The sequence below is a fragment of the Balaenoptera physalus genome, assembly GCF_965194825.1.
Source record: "Balaenoptera physalus genome assembly, chromosome: 5".
Taxonomy (NCBI): domain Eukaryota; kingdom Metazoa; phylum Chordata; class Mammalia; order Artiodactyla; family Balaenopteridae; genus Balaenoptera; species Balaenoptera physalus.
Genome location: NC_138884.1, coordinates 149,582,790 through 149,606,981, shown reverse-complemented (window position 1 = coordinate 149,606,981; position 24,192 = coordinate 149,582,790). Strand labels below are relative to the sequence as shown.

At 42.6% G+C, this 24,192-nt stretch overlaps 1 protein-coding gene across 3 annotated transcripts in view; it reads right to left on the bottom strand.

The window, feature by feature from the left end:
* POLN (DNA polymerase nu) overlaps positions 1-24,192 on the bottom strand; it is a 175,073-nt gene that overhangs the window by 75,087 nt on the left and 75,794 nt on the right. For all 3 annotated transcript variants that reach the window (XM_082462539.1, XM_082462538.1, XM_082462537.1), the window contains exons 15-16: positions 23,598-23,651; positions 22,911-22,976 (exon numbers count right to left, since the gene is read on the bottom strand). In XM_082462539.1, coding sequence (XP_082318665.1) covers positions 22,911-22,976; positions 23,598-23,651 — 120 coding nt within the window. The remainder of the gene's footprint in view (positions 1-22,910; positions 22,977-23,597; positions 23,652-24,192) is intronic.

The following is a 24,192-nucleotide window of genomic DNA, read 5'->3' as shown; positions in this document are numbered from 1 at the left end:
TGTGTGTGTAGTTTTTAGGGTTTTCTATATATAACATCATATCATCTGCAAATAGTGACAGTTTTACTACTTCCTTCCCAATTTGGATGCCTTTTATTTCTTTTTCTTGCCTAATTGCTCTGGCTAGGACTTCCAATATTATGTTAAATAAAAGTGGTGAGAGTGGGCATCCTTGTCTTGTTCCTGACCATAGAGGAAAGACTTTCAGCTTTTCACCACTCAGTATGATGTTAGCTGTCGGCTTGTCTTTATTATGGTCTTTATTATGTTGAGATACATTCCCTCTATACTCACTTTATTGAGCTTTTATCATAAATGAAAATTGACCTCCTTTTTTTAAAAAGGAAATTTAAATTTTTGAATAGTTTTAGATTTAGAGATACATTGTGAAGCTAGTAGAGTGCAAATATATCCCACACCCAGTTCTCCTTATTATTAACATCTTACATTAGTATGGTACATTGGTCACAGTTAACGAACCCAATACTGATACATTATTATTAACTAAAGTCCATAAATAATTCATATTGCCTCAATATTTCCCTAATGTCCACTTTCTGTTCCAGGATCCCACACTGCATTTAGTTGTCATGTCCCGTTAGGCTCCTCTGGGCTGTGACATGTTCTCAGACTTTCCTTGTTTCTGATGACCTTGACAAAAATGAGGACTGCTGGTCAGGTAGTTTTGTAGAATATCCCTCAATTGGGGTTTGTCTGATGTTTTTCTCATGATTAGAATGGGAATATGGGTTTCGAGGAGGAAGGCTGGAGAGGTAAATTGTGTTTCATCACATCATAATACAAGGGTTCTTACTAGCAATATGATTTATCACTTTTGATGTTGACCTTGATCACTTGGCTGAGGTGTGTTTGTTCAGTTTCTCCACTGTAAAGTTGCCTTTTCCTCCTCTTTTCATACAATACTCTCTGGAAAGAGTCCCTATGCTTAGAGAGTGGGCAGTTATGCTCCATCTTCTTGAGGGCAAAGTATCAAGACCTACATAAATTATTCTACAAGGGGGATTCATCTTTTCTCCCTTATTTATGTATTTATTCAGTCACTTATTTATATCCGTATGAACTCATGGACATTTATTCTGTCCTTTGGGTTATAATCCAACATGACGTTATTTATTTTGTTATTCACATTACTCTGGCTTTGGCCAGTGGGAGCTCTTTCCCTTGGCTCCTGTGTCCCTTTGACTTAACCTCTTCGGTGTGTGTGTGTGTTTATCGCTTCCTTACTCTCTGGCACTACAGGATGCTCCAGGCTCATCTTGTGTGTTTCCTGCCGCAGTCCTAGAATCAGCCGTTTCTCAAGGAGCCCTGGTTGCTTTTACTGGAGGTGGAATCAGAAGCCAAGATCTGGGTGCTAGGGGGTGTCGTTGCTTCTAGGCCCTCTCGGCTGACAGAGCAAGGAGATATGTGCGTGTACGCTGCCCTGTGTGTGTACCCGTACCTATAAATGTTTCTATCTGTAGCCATCCGTGTCTGTGTGAAGCCACACGTGAGTCCACACTGCTGTCTCCAACTCTAATCCACCACACGGGTCGTTCTAACCTCCTCTCTACTGCAACATGAGAAACCTGGCTCCACCATCACTGACGACGTCACTCTCCCGGGTCCAAGGTGCAGTGGGCGGGACCAGGTCCATGAGCCTCTCGGACTCTCTAGAGTGAGCAGCAGCGTGGGCACACAGCGATGTGACCACACGTCGGGGGGACTGTTCTGAAACTTACCCAAACTGTGGAAATTGAAAGCAAATTGTCGGCTATAAAATTTTCTGCTGTTAATGTGGACACTTAAATGTATGAAACCCACTTCCAAGTCCTTTGTGTAACAAGCTCAGCCAGATTCTCCAGGACGCTGAGACCCACTGCAGGAAATGTGCTGTGCTCTGCAGCGAGCCCCTTTTCTCAGCTTCCGTCAACTGCTCTGCGCAGCCCAAGGCTCCGTGGTGTCTGGAGTGATGAAGTCTGGGCACACTCCTAGCATTCGTTTTCACAGTGAACTCTGGCAGGTGTGAAAAAATAAGAGAACTGATCTGGAAAAATTCAATGTTAACAGCCTTCGCGTCACATTCAGCAAAAGGCAAGGTGCAGAGGTGACGTTTTCAGCCTATACTTTGGCGTCTGTTCGAACGTCAGCAGTTGTAAGTGAAAACGCCAAGCAGGCAAAGTTTGAACTGTGGGGAAGGAGGTGCACCCATGGGCCCTGGCCCACAGCGTCTCTGCTCAGGATGTGTGGCCTGGGCATCACGGCCGGTCCGGGCATCAGCCACCTTCAGTTTGGCCAAAGTCTCCACGCTGGAGGCACAACACGGAGGAGGCTGCAGACGGACAGGCACCGTGACGGCAGCCCCGTCTTTTTGGTGGGTCCTCAGATGATCCAGCGGGGCCACAGCCGGCATGCTGGCTTCCTGTGTCCTGGTCGCTACGTGACAGCAGCTCCAGCATCTTCTGAGCGCGGTGTGAGACACCTCGGGCCGTCGGGAATAAATGAGCAGCTGTGCTCCCCCGGGACGCAGCCTACTCGGTCAGTCCTCTCTGACTGCCCTGGCCAACGCCACCTTCCCCTGCGCTTTGGGTCCCTCCCCGACTCTGTGTCGTCCACACTGTTTATCATCTTCCACATCGTGACTCATTTAGTATGTTTGCTGTCTGGCTCGTGCCCTCCAGCCCCACCAGACTCCACAAGGGCAGAGGTTTTGGTCCATTCAGCACGAGCTCCATGAACAGCCTGGCACACAGGACGTGCTCATGAATGAATCCGTGAGTGGGGAGCAGCAGGAAATGGGCTGGAGAAGGAGGCAGGGTGTCCAGACTTCCCCCTGAGAGGTCTGGCAGCGGCTGAAGCCTGAAGAAGCATCAGGCTACCATCTGAGAGGTTTTCCAGCTGCCGCACAGGCGGCTGGGGGACGGACTAGCGCATGCAGACCTAGGAGGGGGAATGAGAAGGCAGTGGGGAGCAGAGGAGACCAGGAGGCAGACCCCCCCATACCTGGTGATCGGCTAGACATGCAGGTCCTGCCTGAGTTACCAGGGAGCCGAGACAGGGACTGTCACTGTTTGCCTGAGAGACTGAAGGAGAGCTAAGCAAAGAGAGAGATGCAAGCGGCGTAAGTACGTAAGTGGGAAGCTGCTGGCGAAGGAGCGGCGTGTGCAGCGGGCTCAGAGGAGGGAGGAGCGCCAGGCTGCGTGAGAGCAGCAAGGAGGAGGGGGTCGGAGCAGGAGACAGGCCCCTGAGGGGCCACCCTGGAGGAGAGGGGACAGATGAGGGAGGACCAAGCCAGGAGAGGAGGAAGGACAGAACTAGGCAGCTGCCCAGCCCAGCAGCAGCGGCGGGACCGTGCAGGCGGAGCGAGAGGCTGCTGGAGAGAGGGTGAGCCTCTGCTAAGCAGGGAAGGGGACTGGGCCCGGGGGCGCCGAGACGCAGCCCGGGCGGCGTGGCTTCGGGGACAGGCTCCTCTGCCTGTCGGCTGCTGGGCTCTGATGGTCTGTTTAGCCGCAGGTCACCACCAGTGCTTTAAAAGATGAAACTGAGGGACTTCCCTGGTGGTGCAGTGGGTAGGACTCCACGCTCCCAATGCAGGGGCCCGGGTTCGATTCCTGGTCGGGGAACTAGATCCCACATGCGTGCCACAACTCAGGAGCCCACCTGCTGCAACTAAGACCTGGTGCAACTAACTAACTAAATAAATATTAAAAAAGAAGATGAAATTGAATAGGATAAAGAAGCACTGTGCATTGCTCACAGTGGTACTCGCTCCTGGGACCCTCTAGCTGCTAAGGTCCCCATCAAAAGGAGATGCACGAAAAGTGCTGTGACATGGTCCGTGGACAACGAGGGGACTGCTCATTTTATTCTAAACAGAAATAGGAAAGTAATACATCACTAAAATGACAAAGTACAGAGGTTTAAAACTCTCATTTGGGTTTCAAGTAGTGGCACAGATTTAGCAATAATTATTTGATGTATAAACATCTTGCTAATAAATATTTTGATATTTAAATGATATCATGTAGGAGGGATATTCATAAGCAAAGCTGAAAAATTCACACGCCAACAATGTAAAGAGCATGATTAGAATTTTTCCACATTAGCTACTGTAACATTATGTAGGTACTGTTGAATATAGGGCTTAAATATTATAGCAGGAAAGCCAGGCCTCTACACTTGGTGGCACAGTCTGAGCCTGAAGACAAATTTCCTAAGGCTCTTTTCCAAATAACAACGTAAGGACGGCTGGCACAGAGGAAGACAGAATAGAACATTTGCTGCTAGAACTAAAAAGATAAGTAATAAATATCCGTTACCCTCTTTCAGTGCATTCAAAGAGATATTGGTTAAATTTATCTTACGTAGTAGGTTTAAAATTTGTAACCCTATTTCTGCTGATAGCATGAAAAATATCATAATCTTGCCACTTGTTTTGGGCCTTGAAGCATGCTCTTTTTCTTCTTCCTTAGAAAATGGCACTCAGATTTTCACTAGAGCTCTCCCCTCTTTAAGCCAGCCATCAGAGCCCATCTTGTGGCCATGCGACTAGTTCAAGGATGGCCTAGTTCCAGACAGAGATGCAAGGAGATGCTTGCTGAGGGTGTCTGCAAAAGATGTTTCCCCCTCCTTTCATGGAAGCTACATGGAGAGAAACTAAGCAGGTATCCCCAAGACCTGGTGGGATGCTGAGGAAGAGAGGTTGAGAGATGGGGGACAGAAGCTGGACCTGCCTGTATGACTTGACTGCTAGATCAAACCTTGTCTGCAACTAGCCCTTCCTTGGACTTCTAAGTCAGGTATGCTAAGAAATACCCTAATTGTTTAGATCAATTTAGTCTGATTTTCTGTCATTTGCAGCTGAACGTATTTGAATGAATACGTGGATTAGAGGTATTTTAATCACCAGTTTAGACTCTTGGGGAAAAGCACTCAGTCAGTGTTGGACCCACAGTCCTCAAAGCCCAGCCTTTCTTCCCTTCAGTCATGCTCCTCCCGCCCCAGGCTGTGTCTGGGGGAGGAGCCCACAAACCCCATGGTATCAGGAAGGGGTGGGTCCTATGTCACCAGCTTGGGGCCAGCTGCCCTTGTTGCTTCTGCTGGTGAAGCCTGTTATCAAACCATGGCCAGCATCCAACGGCCCCTCCCCTGATGACCTGGTCCTGGCCTTGGCTCTGCTGGACACTGCTGATCTGCTGAAACTCAGATGCCTCCTCTGTGTGGACTTGACCTTGGACTGTCCACCTCACAGCCCCACTCTGTGGCCCAGTCAGACCCAGACAAATATGGTGGTCCTGCATTTCCACAACAGAGGACCACAGGACCAAGGGGCCACGGGAACTTTCCAGTTCTCACTCACGCCCCTTGGGACCCATGGAGACTTGGCAGGAGAAAGCCACTTCAGGGTTCCTGCCCAGCGCCCATGCCCTGTCTTGGCTTGGAACTCCCAGGCTTCTGGAATAGAAGCCAAGCCTCGTCCCCATGGGTAATAGTCTACAGGGGTCTATCCCCTCCTCTGGGCTTCTCCCCCAGGGGGCCAGGCCAGAGCCCTTTTGGAGATACTCACTGGTGCTTGTCTCCCTCTCAGCATTTCCTCCAAGCCCACAAGTCATTCTCATGCCTCCCGGTGAAGTGGACCTGCCCATATAGCATATCTTGCATACCTTACATTATAAACTCTGAAAATACAAGTCTCTGAGTCTTGATATTTAAAGGGAAGCTTCTGAAATTTAAAAAAAAAAAAAGAAAAAAAAAAACCCAAGGACTTTCTGATCTTCATTTCTGATACTTTCTTGTTTCTGTTGTGCTCTTTCACAAGTTCTGCATTGAAAGCCAGAGTTGAACACAGACTTCTTTATCCTCAGCCGTATCCCCCTCTCCTTCTGAAGAAATAGAGGCCTCAGCCCCAAGGGTGGGCAGTCTCGTAGAAGCAAGAGGTGCTGGGAATGAAATACTCAGCAGACAGTGTTTTGAAACCATCCTTGTGCAATCAAGTCTTTTGTTCCATTAAAGCTCCCAATAAGGAGACTATGCTTCCATGAAGATGGCATGGACAATCTCCCTATTCCCCCACTGGTACAACTAAAACCCTAACCATTATGTGTAAAACAAACACAAGATAGCTCTGCAGGTGGAGAGAGTAAGGCAGACTGGCTAGGGACCACAGGACCAAGGATTACATGAAGGTGAGGCCCAGGGTTTCTTTTTGCTTCACAAGTCTCAGACTGGGTGTTGAAGAAGCCAGTAACCTAGATATGCTGATGGCCACTGACCAAAAGCCCCAACAAAGGCCTGCACTCTCTAGCAGGATAGGAAATTTTTAGACAAGAACTGTACTATTCCAAATATCACAGACAAAAACTGTGGCTGAGTTTAGCAAGTTTAGCAAGCAGTTTAGCAAGAAGCCCCCCAACCCCTCATACCTCACCAAGTTCTTCTTAGTAATTTTCCACCCACTGACCCCTTCCCCTCCCCATTAGCTATAAATCTCCAGCTGTCTTCACTGCATTTGGAGTAGTTCAATCTCTCTCCCTTATTGCAATAATCTTGAATAAACTCTTCCTTGCCTGTTTAACTCTGTCTGGTGCATTTTTTCTTTGACAAAATACAACATATCAAAACTTGTGGGATACAGTTAGAGCAGTGCTGAGAAGGAAATTTTATAGCACTAAAAATGCATACATGAGAAAAAAGGAAAAGTCTCAAAGCAGTAATCTAAGATCCCACCTCAAAAACCTAGAAAAAGAAAAGCAAAATAAACCCAAATCAAGCAGAAGAAAGGGAATAATGAAAAACCAAAATTAATAAAATTGAAAACAGAGAAAAACCAATGAAACAAATAGCTGCTTCATTGAAAAAGTCAATAATATTGACAAAACTCTAGCTAGATTGACAAAGAAAAAAGAGAGAAGACACAAATTACCAATGTCAGGAATGAAATAGGGAGCATCACTACAGACCCTACAGACATCAAAAGGATAAGGAAATGCTAATGAACAATTACACACACATTAATTTCACAACTCAGAAAAAAAGGACCAATTTCTAAAAAAGTACAAACAATAAAAATTCATCCAATATGAAACATAATATCAATAAGCCAATAAATATTAAGGAAATTGAACTCATAATTTTAGAACTCTCCAAAAATAAATCTTTGGGCCCAGATGATTTTATTGACAAATTCTACCAAATATTGAAAGAATTAACACAATATCTTCAAGAAAATGCAAGAGGAAGGAACATTTCCCATTTTATGAAACTAGTATTATTCTGATACCAAACCAGTTAAAAACAGATCAATATCCCTCACGAATAAACACATAAAATCCTTTTAAAATATTAGCACATAAAATTCAGCATATATTTTTTAAAAATATGATTCAGCAATTGCACTCCTAGACACTTATCCCAGAGAAATGAAGACTTAAGTTCACACAAAAATCTGTACATCAATGCTTATAGCAGCTTTATTTATTATAGCCAAAACATGGAAAACTGCAGATGTCTTCAAAACTAAATTGCCAGGACTTCCCTGGTGGTGCAGTGGTTAAGAATCCACCTGCCAATGCAGAGGACACGGGTTTGAGCCCTGGTCCAGGAAGATCCCACATGCCACGGAGCAACTAAGCCCATGCGCCACAACTACTGAGCCTGCGCTCTAGAGCCCGCACACCACAACTGCTGAGCCCAAGTGCCACAACTACTGAAGCCCATGTGCCTAGAGCCTGTGCTTCACAACAAGAGAAGCCACCACAGTGAGAAGCCCGTGCACCACAAGGAAGAGTAGCCTCTGCTCACCACAACTAGAGAAAAGCCCAAGCGCAGCAATGAAGACCCAATGCAGCCAAAAAAATAAAATGAAATAAATTTAAAAAAACCCAAAAACGAAACTGCCACTCATACTTGGAGGAGGATATGCTGCGGGATCTAGGGGTGGAGAAGGTATCTAACAGAGGTAACGAGAACAAAGGCTCAAGGCAGGGGGAAGCACGCAGGGTCAAGCAATCAATCATATTGGAGTTATTACCCATAGCATGACAAAATCTTAATTTGGCTCCAATTCACATACCAAAAGGCTAGTACAAATGTGCTAATAAAATATTGGACATATATTTAGAAAAGTAAAGAAAACTAAGAGGAAAAAATACACAGGAGAGGTGGAGTCAAGATGGTGGACTAGGAGGACATGGAATCCGCGTCTCCTCACAACCAGGGCACCTACCAGGCACCGGTGGGGGACCACGGACACCTAAGGGGATGGAGCAACCCCCAGCGGCTGGGTAGGATGTGTGGCATGAGGGGGAGTGAGGAGGGAGGAGAAGTGGAGGCAGGAGGGGGCTGGAGCCCCTGAGGGGTGGCTGTGGGAGGGGAAGTGATCCCACACCTGAAGGGGGAAATTGGGGGACCACTGGGAGGGCAGAGGGTCAAAAGGGAGTGTGGCCAGGTTTCCCCTGCCCACTTGGGCCCCCAGGAGCCTGCTGAGATCCCGGTCCTGATCCTCTGCCCACCAAGGCCCCCTCCAGCTGCATGGGTCCTGAGGGAGTGGGAGGGAGGGAAGGGGGAGCCAAAGTAAAGGCCGGACCTCCAGGATGGGCACCCCTGAGGGGTGGCTTGGGAAGGGGAGGAGTTCCTACACCCAGCGGGACCCACCCACGGTTAGGTGTCCAGCGGGAATGGGGGAGATCCTAGAAGAGACAGTGGGGGAGGGGCATGAAGGAATGGAAGGAAACAGGGCCCTCTGCTTTCCCTGTCCACTTAGGCACCGGGGAGCCTCTTGGGCACTCGGGACTAATCCTCTGCCCTCGGAGCCTCCCTCTTGCTGTGCAGAGCCCAAGCCCCTCCCCTACACCCCCACCCAGGGTCCCACCTCTACACTCCGAGACCCCCTCTGAGACCCCCTACAACGCACTGGGCCTAAACCCCACCCACACACCCTCACTCAGGGCCCTACCTCCAAACTCTGGAACTCCACACTCCAGAGGCCCTCCTTTCCATGTACTGCCTCTCCCCTTCCACGAGCAGGTCCTAAGCAGAGGCCCCGCCCCATGCTTGAACGTCACCCCCCACCTGCCTAGGCCCTGCCCCACCCTAAAGCCCACCCTTGCCTAAGTTACAACCCCACCTAAACTCTGCCCCCATAGCCAAGGCTTTCTTTTTTTTTTCTCTTTTCCTCTTTTAGATTGGGGTTCTGTTTTACCGTGTTGGTTCATTGTTGTTGATTCATTTATATTTTTATTTTTTCTAAAAAATCTTTTATTTTTCTAATTTTATTTTATTCTTTATACTTTGTTATTGATCTGCTCCTTCTGGCTTGTTTCTCCCCTTTTTTTTTCTTTTTTCTGTTGTGGTTTTATTTTACCTTGTTGCAGTTGTTTCAATTATATTTTTATTTTTCCCAATATAGTTCTTATCTTTCTAATTTTATTTATTTTTATTCTTTGTTATTGTATTGCTCCTTTTTTTCCTTTTTTTTTCTTTTTTTTTTTTGTCACACCACACGGCTTGCGGGATCTTGGTTCCCAGGCTGTAGGTAGGGCCTGAGCTCCTGTGGTGGGAGCTCCGAGTCCAAACCACTGTACTAATAGAGAACCTCAGACCCCAGGGAATAGTAATTGGAGTGAGGCCTCCCGGAGGTCCTCATCTAAGCACCAAGACGCAGCTCTATCTAACTGTCTGCAAACTCCAGTGCTGGACGCCTCAGGCCAAACAACCAGTAACACAGGAATACAGAACCACCCATCAAAACAACAACAAAAAAATGAAACAACAAAAAAATATGTTACAGACGAAGGAGCAAAGTAAAAACCTACAAGACCAAATAAATGAAGATGAAATAGGCAACCAACCTGAAAAAGAATTCAGAGTAATGATAGTAAAGATGATCCAAAATCTCGGAAACAGAATGGAGAAAATACAAGAAACACTGAACAAGGATCTAGAAGAACTAAAGAGCAAACAAACAGTGATGAAAAACACAATAACTGAAATTAAAAATACTCTAGAAGGAATCAATAGCAGAATAACTGAGGCAGAAGAACGGATAAGTGAGCTGGAAGATAAAATGGTAGAAATAACTGCCAGGGAGCAGAATAAAGAAAAAAGAATGAAAAGAATTGAGGACAGTCTCAGAGACCTCTGGGACAACATTAAACGCACCAACATTTGAATTATAGGGGTCCCAGAAGAAGAAGAAAAAAAGAAAGGGACTGAGAAAATATTTGAAGAGATTATAGTCAAAAACTTCCATAACATGGGAAAGGAAATAGTCAATCAAGTCCAGGAAGTGCAGAGAGTCCCATACAGGATAAACCCAAAGGGAAACATGCCAAGACACATATTAATCAAACTAACAAAAATTAAATACAAAGAAAAAATATTAAAAGCAGCAAGGGAAAAGCAACAAATAACATACAAGGGAATCCCCATAAGGTTAACAGCTGATCTTTCAGCAGAAACTCTGCAAGCCAGAAGGGAGTGGCAGGATATACTTAAAGTGATGAAAGGGAAAAAACTACAACCAAGATTACTCTACCCAGCAAGGATCACATTCAGATTCAATGGAGAAATTAAAACCTTTACAGACAAGCAAAAGTGAAGAGAATTCAGTACCACCAAACCAGCTTTACAACAAATGCTAAAGGAACTTCTCTAGGCAGGAAACACAAGAGAAGGAAAAGACCCACAAAATCAAACCCAGGGGCTTCCCTAGTGGCACAGTGGATGAGAGTCCGCCTGCCAATGCAGGGGACATGGGTTCGGGCCCTGGCCCGGGAGGATCCCACATGCCATGGAGCAACTAAGCCTGTGTGCCACAACTGCTGAGCCTGCACTCTAGAGCCTGCCAGCCACAACTACTGAAGCCCACAAGCCACAACTGCTGAGGCCCATGTGTCTGGAGCCTGTGCTCCACAACGGGAGAGGCCACTGCAGTGAGAGGCCTGCGCACTGCAGCGAGGAGTGGCCCCCACTTGCCACAACCAGGGAGAGCCCGCATGCAGTAGTGAAGACCCAACACAAGCAAAAATAATAAATAAATAAAATAAATAAATTTATTTTTAAAAAACCCAAATCAATTCAGAAAATGGTAACAAGGAACATACATATCGATAATCACCTTGAATGTAAATGGATTAAATGCTCCAACCAAAAGACACAAACTGGCTGAATGGATACAAAAACAAGACCCTTATATATGCTGTCTACAAGAAACCCACTTCAGACCTAGGGACACATACAGACTGAAAGTGAGGGGATGGAAAAAGATATCCCATGCAAATGGAAATCACAGGAAAGCTGGAGTAGCAATACTCATATCAGAGAGAATAGACTTTAAAATAAAGACTGTTACAAGAGATAAGGAAGGACACCACAACGCTATGAGATTAGAAATCAATTACAAGAAAAAAACAGTAAAAAACACATACATGGAGGCTAAATAACCAAGAGATCACTGAAGAAATCAGAGAGGAAATCAAAAAATACCTAGAAACAAATGACAATGAAAACATGATGATCCAAAACCTATGGGACACAGCAAAAGCAGTTCTAAGAGGGAGGTTCATAGCAATTCAAGCTCACCTCAAGAAACAAGAAAAATCTCAATCAATAAAAATCAATAAACAATCTAACATTACACCTAAAACAACTAGAAAAAGAAGGACAAAGAAAACCCCAAATTAGTAGAAGGAAAGAAATCATAAAGATCAGAGCAGAAATAAATGAAATAGAAATGAAGAAAACAATAGCAAAGATCAAATAAAACTAAAAGCTGGTTCTTTGAGAAGATAAACAAAATCGATAAACCTTTAGCCAGACTCATCAAGAAAAAAAGGGAGAGGACTCAAATAAATAAAATTACAAATGAAAAGGAGAGATTACAATTAACACCGCAGAAATACAAAAGATCATAAGAGACTACTACAAGCAACTATATGCCAATAAAATGGACAACCTGAAAGAAATGGACAAATTCTTGGAAAAGTACTACCTTCCAAGATTGAACCAGGAAGAATTCGAAAATATAAACAGACCAATCACAGGTAATGAAATTGAAACTCTAATTAAAAATCTTCCAAACAAAAGTCCAGAACTGATGGCTTCACAGGCGAATTCTATCAAACATTTAGAGAAGAGTTAACATCTATCCTTCTCAAACTCTTTCAAAAAATTGCAGAGGGAGGGACACTCCCAAACTCGTTCTACGAGGCCACCATCACCCTGACACCAAAACCAGACAAAGATATCACAAAAAAAGAAAATTACAGACCAATATCACTGATGAACATAGACGTAAAAATCCTCAACAAAATACTAGTAAACTGAATCCAACAACACATTAAAAGGATCATACACCATGATCAAGTGGGATTTATCCCAGGGATGCAAGGATTCTTCAATATACACAAAACAATCAATGTGATACACCATATTAACAAATTAAAGAATAAAAACCATATGATCATCTCAATAGATGCAGAAAAAGCTTTTGACAAAATTCAACACCCATTTATGATAAAAACTCTCCAGAAAGTGTGCACAGAGGGAACCTACCTCAACGTAATAAAAGCCATATACGACAAACCCACAACAAACATCATTCTCAATGGTGAAAAACCGAAAGCACTTCCTCTGAGATCAGGAACAAGACAAGGATGTCCACTCTCACCACTATTATTCAACATAGTATTGGAAGCCTTAGCCACAGCAATCAGAGAAGAAAAAGAAATAAAAGGAATACAAATTGGAAAAGAAGAAGTAAGACTGTCACTGTTTGCCGATGACATGATACTATTCATAGAAAATCCTAAAGATGCCACCAGAAAACTACTAGAACTAATCAATGAATTTGGTAAGGTTTCAGGATACAAAATTAATGTATAGAAATCTCTTGCATTCCTATACAATAACAACGAAAGATCAGAAAGAGAAATTAAGGAAACAATCCCATTTACCATCGCAACAAAAAGAATAAAAAAAGAATAAAACACCTAGGAATAAATCTACTTAAGGAGGCAAAAGACCTGTACTCAGAAAACTATAAAACACTGATGAAAGAAATCAAAGATAACATAAACAGATGGAGACATATACCATGCTCCTGGATTGGAAGAATCAATATTGTGAAAATGACTATACTACCCAAAGCAATCTACAGGTTCAATGCAATGCCTATCAAATTACCAATGGCATTTTTCACAGAACTAGAACAAAAAATTTTACAATTTGTATGGAAACACAAAAGACCCTGAATAGGGCTTCCCTGGTGGCACAGTGGTTGAGAATCTGCCTGCCAATGCAGGGGACACAGTTTCAAGCCCTGGTCTGGGAAGATCCCACATGCCGCGGAGCAACTGGGCCTGTGAGCCACAACTACTGAGCCTGCACGTCTGGAGCCTGTGCTCCGCAACAAAAGAGGTCGCGATAGTGAGAGGCCTGTGCACTGCGATGAAGAGTGGCCCCTGCTTGTCGCAAATAGAGAAAGCCCTTGCACAGAAACGAAGACCCAACACAGCCATAAATAAATAAATAATGGAGTTCCTTTAAAAAAAAAAAAAAAAGACCCTGAATAGCCAAAGCAATCTTGAGAAAGAAAAACGGAACTGGAGGGATCAGGCTCCCTGACTTCAGACTATACTACAAAGCTACAGTAATCAAGACAGTATGGTACTAGCACAAAAACAGAAATATAGATCAATGGAACAGGATAGAAAGCCCAGAGATAAACCCACGCACATATGGTCACCTTATCTTTGACAAAGGAGGCAAGAATATACAATGGAGAAAAGACAGCCTCTTCAATAAGTGGTGCTGGGAAAACTGGACAGCTACATGTAAAAGAATGAAATTAGAACACACCCTAATACCATACACAAAAATAAACTCAAAATGGATTAAAGACCTAAATGTAAGGCCAGACGCTATAAAACTCTTAGAGGAAAACATAGGCAGAACACTCCATGACATCAACCAGAGCAAGATCCTTTTTGACTCACCTCCTAGAGAAAGGGAAATAAAAACAAAAATCAACAAATGGGACCTAATGAAACTTAAAAGCTTTTGCACAGCAAAGGAAACCATAAACAAGGTGAAAAGACAACCCTCAGAATGGGAGAAAATATTTGCAAATGAAGCAACTGACAAAGGATTAATCTCCAAAATATACAAGCAGCTTATGCAGCTCAATATCAAAAAAACAAACAAACCAGTCCAAAAATGGGTGGAAGACCTAAATAGACATTTCTCCAAAGAAGACATACAGATGGCCAACAAATGTATGAAAAGATGCTCAACATCACTAATCATTAGAGAAATGCAAATCAAAACCACAATGAGGTATTACCTCATACCGGTCAGAATGGCCATCATCAAAAAATCTACAAACAATAAGTGCTGGAGAGGGTGTGGAGAAAAGGGAAACCTCTTGCACTGTTGGTGGGAATGTAAATTGATACAGCCACTATGGAGAACAGTATGGCGGTTCCTTAAAAAACGAAAAATAGAACTACCATATGACCCAGCAATCCCACTACTGAGCATATACCCAGAGAAAACCATAATTCAAAAAGAGTCATGTACCACAATGTCCATTGCAGCACTATTTACAATAGCCAGGTCATGGAAGCAACCTAAGTGTCCATCAACAGATGAATGGATAAAGAAGATGTGGCACATATATACAATGGAATATTACTCAGCCATAAAAAGAAATGAAATTGAGTTATTTGTAGTGAGGTGGATGGACCTAGAGTCTGTCATACAGAGTGAGGTAAGTCAGAAGGAGAAAAACAAATGCCGTATGCTAACACACATATACGGAATTTTAAAAAGCGGTACTGATGAACCTAGTGGCAGGGCAGGAGTAAAGACGCAGATGTAGAGAACAGACTTGAGGGCACAGGGGGGAAGGGGAAGCTGGGACAAAGTGAGAGAGTAGCACTAACATATATACACTACCAAATGTAAAGTGGATGGCTAGTGGGAAGCAGCTGCACAGCACAGCGAGATCAGCTCGGTGCTTTTTGACTACCTAGAGGGGTGGGATAGGGAGGGTGGGAGGGAGATGCAAGAGGGAGGAGATATGGGGATATATGTATACGTATAGCTGATTCACTTTGTTATACAGCAGAAACTAACACACCATTGTAAAGCAATTATACTACAATAAAGATGTGAAAAAAAAAAAAGGTTCACAAAGGAACTAAAGAAAAAATCCAGCTAAATAATGGCTGGATTTTAACATTTCCAATCAATACATTTTTAAAACTGTAACATTAAAAACATTTTTTTAAACACTAACCTAGAAGAATGAGGACTCTGGATACTAGAGAATTCATAAAAGTACAATGTGAAAGGTCAGATATTTTGAATTACAAAATGTTGATAAATTCTGAGCCAGTACCGCGAATGGCACTGCAGTGAAATGAAGGCATTGACAAAAACTGGCCTTGTCGATGTGGAAACATTAGAAGGGACATCTAAAGCCATGCCTGATAAGGAGGTATTAGATGATGAAGAGATGGTAAGAATGCGGCTCCTGGCAGGTGCTCGGCACCTTCCCAGGAGATGGTCTTGTAAAAACACAATAGGCATGAGAGGGACGCACGAAACAGACTGACATGCATGACCCCTGAAGTATTGGAGTCAGGGGAAGAGGGGAATCTAGACCAACAGGAGACTCATGACCAACTCAGGCCAGGGATGAAGGCGTGATGGTCCAGCATGGGGAAGGGTTTGGCCCCCATCATCAACACGCTGCCATCTCGATGATGTCCTGAACCAGGTGACCCTGAGACACTGGAAGACGACTTGAGAGTGGATCACACATCCAGTTTTTCATTCAATAAAAACTTGGCGCCTACCGTGTTCCAGGTACAGAGCCAGGCCTGGAAATAGTCAGTGAAGCAGGCGGGAAAGGTCCCTGTTCTCATGAAATTTACAATCCAGTGAGGTACACAGAAGTAAACAGGCAGTTAAAACACAATGTAATAAGCATCACGAAGGGGGAGTTCGGGGACTACCTCAGAGGGACACGAGACTGAGGTTCTGATAAAGCAAATACTGATTAATGTACTCTCCGAGGAGAAGAGGACAGAAAGAATACAGGGTTTTAGGTGGATTAAAAATTATTAGATGGGAGCTTCTACTTCCACCTGGGAAGTATACAATTGAAAAGCACCCTAATAATTAGAAAAGACAGATAATCTATAAAATCATCATTTTCTTGAGCCCAGCAGAGAGCTGAGTATCCAGCAGAGAACTGATGAGTGCATGCCTGTGAGCAAACTACCAAAGGCTGGGAAAAAGCCATCTAAAGGGGTTGGAAACTGTGTACAACACTCACACAGGGCCAGGAAAGTCTCCTGTTCCCACCAGCCATTCTTTTTTTTTTTGAGCTCTTTTATTTATTTATTTATTTATTTATTTATTCATTTATTTATTTATTTATTTATTTATTTATACTTTGGCTGCACCAGGTCTTAGTTGTGGCACGTAGGATCTTTTAGTTGAGGCATACAGGCTTCTTAGTTGTGGTATGTGGACTTCTTAGTTGCAGCATGCAGACTCTTTAGTTGCAGCATGCAAACTCTTAGTTGCGGCATGCATGCAGAATCTAGTTCCCCAACCAGGGATTGAATCCCAGCCCCCGCATTGGCAGAGTGGAGTCTTACCCACTGGACCACCAGGGAAGTCCCCCATCAGCCATTCTTAGAAAACTCATAATCTATAGACAATAGGTAGAATACTCGGAAGGTCTTTCCTCAGGGATGGGGAATAATTAGTTTTATAAGAAGCACTTCTCTGGGCCTGCCCAACAAATCATAAAACCAAGACCAGAAAGGAACAAACTGTTTCCAAGTAACCTAACCCAGAGCAAAGCTCAGGATATTTACAGGAATGCATAAAGGTCCATCACCCAATAATGTAAAATCCACAAGGTCTGGTAGCCAAACAAAGACGACCATGCATACAAGGAAGCAGGAAAATGGAGTCCTAATTAGAGTAATTATCTACTGAAACTAACCTATAATGGACACAGATGTTGAAATTACAGACAAGGACATTAAAACAGTTATTACAACTGTATCCAATATATTAAAGATGAAGTAGAGAAATGGATGGCATGAAAAACATCCAAAGTAAATTTCTAGAAATGAAAACTGTAACATATAATTAACGTGGAAAAGATACTCAATGGGATTAACAACAGATTTGACAGGACAAAAGAAAAGATTAGTGAACTATAGGATATAACAATAGAAACTATCTGAATTGAAACAGGAAAAATATCCAAGGAAAAGAGGAAAAATGAGTTTCAGTGAGCTATGGGACAAATACAAGTGACCTACTATATGTAATTATAAATGGAGTTCCCAGAGGAGAGGAGAGAGAAGGAACACAAAAGTACATGAGTAAATAATTGCCAATAATTTTCCAAATTTGATTAAAATTATAAACCCACAGATCCAAGAAACTGAAACATAGAAACATGAAAAAATTACACCGAGGTACATCATAATCAAATTTTTCAAAAGTAGTGATTAAAAGAAAATGCTAAAATCAGCCAGAAAAAAAAGACACATTACAGATGGAGAAACGAAGATAATGATGACAGATTTCTCAGCAGAAACAATGAGAGAAGAGACTGAAGTCACATCTTCGAAGTATTGAAAGAAAAAACTTTCAACTGAGAATTTGAGAATTTTATACCTCACAAAAATAACTTTTAAAAACAAAGGTGAAATAGAGATATTTTCAGACCTACGAACGCTGAAAGAATTCATCAACAGCAAACTCACAGTATAAGAAACGTTAAAGAGTATCCTTTAGGCAGAAGGAAAATGATACCAAGTAGAAATCTGGATGTACACAAGGAAATGAGGAGCACTGAAAATTTACATGGGCAAATATTCAAGATTTTTCTTATTATTTAAATCTACTTAAAAGATATGGACTATTTAAACAAAAATAAAGTATACTGTGGAATTTATAACTTATAAAGTAAAATAAAAGACAATCATAGCACAAAGGCCAGGAGGAGAAATGGGACTGTACTAGTGTAAGGTTCTTATACAATACTATATGTGGGATGACACAACAACTTGAAGATAGACTGTGGTAAGTTAAAGTTGTAGGCTGTGAACCCTAAATTAACCACTAAAATAACAAAACAAAGCGTTACAGCTAATACATCAAAAAAGATAAAAGAGAATCATTAAAAAACTCAATCCAAAAGAAGGCAGAAAAAGAGGAAAAGGGGAACAAAGAACAATTGGGATAAATATAAAACACATAGCAAGATAATAAACTTAAATCTAATCCTATGAATAATCACAATAAATGTAAATGGACTGATAAGAACCTGCTGTATAGAAAAATAAATAAAATAAAATTCAAAAAAAATGTAAATGGACTGAACATCCTAATCAAAAGGCAGATATTATCAAAATGGATAAAAAAGCAAGACCAACTATATACTTCCTACAATAAATGTACTTTATATATAATGAGATAGTTTAAAAGTAAAAGGATGGAAAATGCCCTGCTAACACTAGTCAAAAGAAAACTGCAGTGGCTATTTTAACATTAATATTAAATTACATTTTTATTAATTTTATTATTTCTAAAATTATCTTTGATGTATTTTGCTAATTATTTTTAAATTAATATTAGACAAAATATATTTCAGAGCAAATAAATATTACCAGGGATAAAAAGGGCATTTCATAGAAATTAAAGGGTAAATTCATCAGGCGGACAAAATCCTTAATGTTTCTGCTCCTTATAAAAGAGCAAAAACTACAAGGATATAGAAGAGGTAGAACTGCAAGGAGAAAAAGAAAATTCCACAGTTGTGCTGCAGACTTCAATACCCTTCTCTCGGGGCTTCCCTGGTGGTGCAGTGGTTGAGAATCCGCCTGCCAATGCGGGGGACACGGGTTCGAGCCCTGGTCTGGGAGGCTCCCACGTGCCGCGGAGCAACTGGGCCTGTGAGCCACAACTGCTGAGCCTGCGCATCTGGAGCCTGTGCTCCGCAACGGGAGAGGCCGCGATAGTGAGAGGCCCGCGCACCATGATGAAGAGTGGCCCCCGCTCGCCGCATCTAGAGAAAGCCCTTGCACAGAAACGAAGACCCAACACAGCCAAAAATAAATTAATTAATTAATTTTAAAAAAAAATTTAAAAAAAAATACCCTTCTCTCAACAACGGATTGAACAATCAGACAGAAAACCAGCAGGGATATAGTAGACTTGGACAGCACCATCAACCAACTTGATCTAATTTGTATTTATAAAACATTCCACCCACATTAACAGAATGAACATTCTTTTCAAGTGCACATGGAACAGTTACCAAGATAGACCATTTTCTGGGCAAGAAAACAAGTCTGAATAAATTTAAAAGCATTCAAGCCATGCAGAGTATATCCTTTGACCACAGTGAAATTACATTAGAAATCAGTAACAGTTAGATAACTGGAAAATCACCAATTACTTGGAAACTAAGTAACAAACTTCTAAATAGCCCATGGGTCAAAGAAGACATACTAGAAAAGATTCTGAACTAAATGAAAGTGAAATACAACATACCAGAATTTACTGAATGCCAGAAAGCAGTATCTGGGAGTAAATTTCTATCACTGAATGCCTATATCAGGTGATGGAAGAAATTTTCACATATTGAGGTTTGGAGAAGTCATCCTGGCTTACACACGATTTGGCCTGAACTTTATGCTAACTAGCACAGCCTGTCTTATGGCCTGTCAAATAGGCATTGTACATCTGCTTTAACCAGTACAGAAAAGAATGCATTTAGAAATCAAAACGGGGTAACTGTGGTTCAGGCATCCAGGATGAAGTTGGGTGGCCAGTGTGGATGTGGTTTCAGACACATTCCTACATCACTGAGAATGTGAATTTCCTGAACTGTATAAAACTCAAGGACACCATCAGCCATTCTCAAAACCACATCTGCTAGCAGCTGCCAGCTGCAACCTTATGGTCTCAAGGTCCCCCCCCCAACCCCCGCTTGTAACTATGCAACCATTTCAGACCCCAACCAATCAGTGCTAAACAAGCACCCTGACTTCTTGCCACATCCAATTATAATTCCCGATAGACAACTCATGTAACTAACTGTAACCTTGAGTTTTTTGCCTTCATACACCTCCCCCATTTTGTAGTCTGACAGAACACAACTCAAGTGCTTCTTGAATCTGTGTCTCCTGGGCTATAGTCCTCAGTTTGGGTCAAATAAAACTCTTTTCTATTCCTATTTTACATTGTTAATTAATTATTTCCATTGACATCAGGAAAGAAGAAAGATGGTCCCAATTCCAAGAGGGATATGAAGAAACAGGGCATTTATTTTAAAATAACTCACAGGGACGTAATGTGCAGCACAGGGAATATAGTCAATAATATTGTGATAACGCCATACGGTGTGTAATGTTAAAATATCAAATCACTATGTAGTGCACCTAAAACTAATATAATATTGCAAGTTAACTATACTTCAATTTTTAAAAAAGGTGAAACAGGACCCTGTCAGAGGAACTGCAGGGATTCCACGAGCTGTTGCTGAGAGAGAAAAGCGAGAGGCAGAAAAATAAAATTCTAATTCTGTAAAATAAGAATGACAAAGTCATTTCGTGTCTCTCTCTCTCTCTCTCTCTCTCTCTCTCTCTCTATATATATATATATATATATATGTATGTATAGATACATATGGGTCTGTATAAGATTTTATTATAAGTCTGGAGGAAAATATGGATGTACACACTCTAGGCTGCTAACATGAGCTTCCAATGGCACTGGGCCTGAGGGTAAGGGGCTGAGATATGGGTGTGGTGAGGGAGTGTCTGCAATAAAAAAAACATGGGGCTTCCCTGGTGGCGCAGTGGTTGAGAATCTGCCTGCCAATGCAGGGGACACAGGTTCGAGCCCTGGTCTGGGAAGATCCCACATACCGCGGAGCAGCTAAGCCCGTGAGCCACAACTACTGAGCTTGCGCGTCTGGAGCCTGTGCTCCGCAACAAGAGAGGCCGTGACAGTGAGAGGCCCGTGCACCGTGATGAAGAGTGGCCCCCGCTCGCAGCAACTAGAGAAAGCCCTCGCACAGAAACGAAGACCCAACACAGCCAAAAATAAATAAATAAATAAATAAATTTATTAAAAAAAACAAAACAAAAACATGTATGATATAATCCCAGTCATGTACATGTGTGGGTGTGCACGTGTGAGTGCATGCACATACGTGTGTGCATAAAGAAATAGAGTATGGTCACTAAAATGTTAATGATGTGGCATTTCAGGTGACTTTTACTTTGTCATTTATGTTTTTATCTATTGTTTGAATTCTTTAGAATTATATATTATTTGTATAATGAAAAAGCCATTTTAAGTATAGCAAACATTATATTTTAAAAATTAAGGGGCAAAAGAAAAACGGAGAAAAAGAATTCAGTATTTTACAAAGGGTTGATCTTTATTATATAAAGAGCTTTTCCATACCTATAGAAAAAAATATACATCCTCCAGAGACATGTGCAAAATGACATGAACAGACAACTCACAGAAGAATAACTTTTATATAGTCAACCTCACTTAATGTTTAAAGGAACAGATATTTAAAGATCAAGCCATGAACTAGTAATCAAAATGAAGACTCCCTGTACTGGCAAGGATGTAGGGAACCAAACATTTTACAAATAGATTGGGAACGTAAAACTTTTTTTCTCTGGAGGACAATTTGTCAAGGGAAAGCCTTAAAAATACACATATACTTTGACTCAGAAGTTCCATCTCCAGGAATTTATGCTATGGAAATCAACAGAAAAACATACCAAAAATATTTGTACAAGTAAGTTTATGGCACATATAAAATAATTAAAACTGAAAACGATCTAAATGACCCTCAATAGGGACAGCCACTAAGTAGAGTACAATGCAGCTGTTAAAATGATGATGTACACTTTGAGTCAAAGGTGGGGGCCAAATGCACACATGATGTTTATCTCCTTTTTCAAAAAATTCAATTGAAATAACAGAAAAATAAATAAGTAAAACTACAGCATCCCAGAAAACCTGGGAGAGTGCTACCCACAAGCCAGAGACGTGAGAAATTTCTGGAAGAGAATAAAGCTCAGCAAGAGATAATCTGGAGAGGACACAGGTGTGAGTCCTGGTCCGGGAAGATCCCACATGCCACAGAGCAACTGAGCCCGTGAGCTGCAACTACTGAGCCCGTGTTCCACAACTACTGAAGCCTGTGCGCCTAGAGCCCATGCTCCACAACAAGAGAAGCCACCGCAATGAGAAGCCCGCGCACTGCAACGAAGAGTAGCCCCTGCTCGCCACAACTAGAGAAAGCCCGCGCAGCAACAAAGACCCAACGCAGCCAAAAAAAAAAAAAAAGAGAGAGATAATCTGGGGAAGCCACCTGTCCAGTACAAATCTGAAAATGAAGAATGGGGTGGGAAGAGGTGTCTGTCCCTCCTGCCCTCAGCACCAGAGTGCATGACTCTCTGGACGTGAAGACCCCCCCCCCAACTAACTCAACACTTCACACTTGTAGTGTCCTGATCCCCCACTAAGTGCCCAAAACATAGTATGTGCTACTAGAGAATGGACTTGAGGATACGGGGAGCGGGAAGGGTAAGCTGGGACAAAGTGAGAGAGTGGCATGGACATATATACACTACCATAAAAATTTAAAAAAAAAACACACACACACACACAAAAAACCATAGTATGTGCTAAATGAACATTGGCTGAATTAATAAACAGAAAAAACTCCACAGCCTATCAGTATGGGGTCTCCTCTTACAAACAAAAAGTGCACAGGCAAACACACATCTAGGCAAAACTGCAGTCCCGACACAGAAACAGGCATTTAACAAGAGCTAACTTACAGGATGCTTGGCTGACAGTCTTCCGGTCACGGTTCCAGTCTGGTTCCACGTGGAGGAAATGGAGCCCTTTATCAGTTGGAAAGAATCAGCTCATGCTCTGACAGTGCCGTGTGAAGTCACAAACACACGGGCCCCTCAGCACACAAGGCTCACTGCTCCCATCCAGAGAACCAGGAGCCACGGGCCCTAAACTCCCAACCCAAATGTCCTTGGGGTTACAAACTCCTGCATGTGATCAGGGTGAAGGAGATTCTCCCCCAGGCTGTGCAGAAGCTGCAGTAGGACACGTGGGCTGACGTGCCGTGGCGGGGGGGGTCTCAGCGTGGACTCAAGGTGGGGCTGTGCACCCCAGACCGGGGCTGTCACTTGCTGTGTGGCCGCAGACAAGTCACAGAACACCTCTGACTGCAGACTCCTCATGCATGAACTAAAACAACATGCCCCTCAAATGACTACGGAAAAGAGATGCAATAACAGATGTGAAAGCACGTGGTCAGCAGTAGAGCTTCCACATGAATATGAGATTTTAAGGTATAATGTCAACTTATGCTATAGACCTAAATGATAACAAAATCATGGTTCATAGTTTCAAGAATATTAGATTATTTAAAGAAATTCTACATGTATCTGAACCCATGTGTAAGCCATATTCCCAATCATGATATCTTTTTTCTTAGCTTTAGTTACCTTTTTCATGCAAGCTAGCAATCCATCTACAAAGGTTGACTTGATCTTGTGAACCTAGGTTACAAGACAAAAGTAATCACTTTCTGTGTTTAAGTGTTTAAATCAGGAACAAGTGTCAAAGCAGTGTCTCACAGAATGCTGGGCACGTGTCACTGACGTCACCTCAGCTGACTCCAGGAGGCCCTGAAATGGCCTTACGTGGTGCCCAGAATTAAATAACAATGACCAACAGACAAAGACGTCACCCTACCCCTTTTAAAATAAACTTTGTCCTGGAATAATTCTTTTTACAGAAAAGTTGCAAAGATAAAGGGAGAGTTCCCAAGTCCCGGCATCCAGTGTCCCCCGTGGGGCCTCTTTTAGTTCAGGTGCTACCATTTATCCACCCCCCCAACCCCACGCACACACAGCTGCCCAGCCCTAACAAGGACAGCAGTAAATAACGATGGTCCGAGCGGCAGCAAGTCATGCCTGTGAACAGACAGCAGGTATGTGAACGGGGAAAACAGGAGGAGCCAGAAGCATAGCTAGAGAGAGGGGCATGCCCATAAGTCAGTAAGTGTCAATGCGAGACGATAAAACACCACCAGGCCGG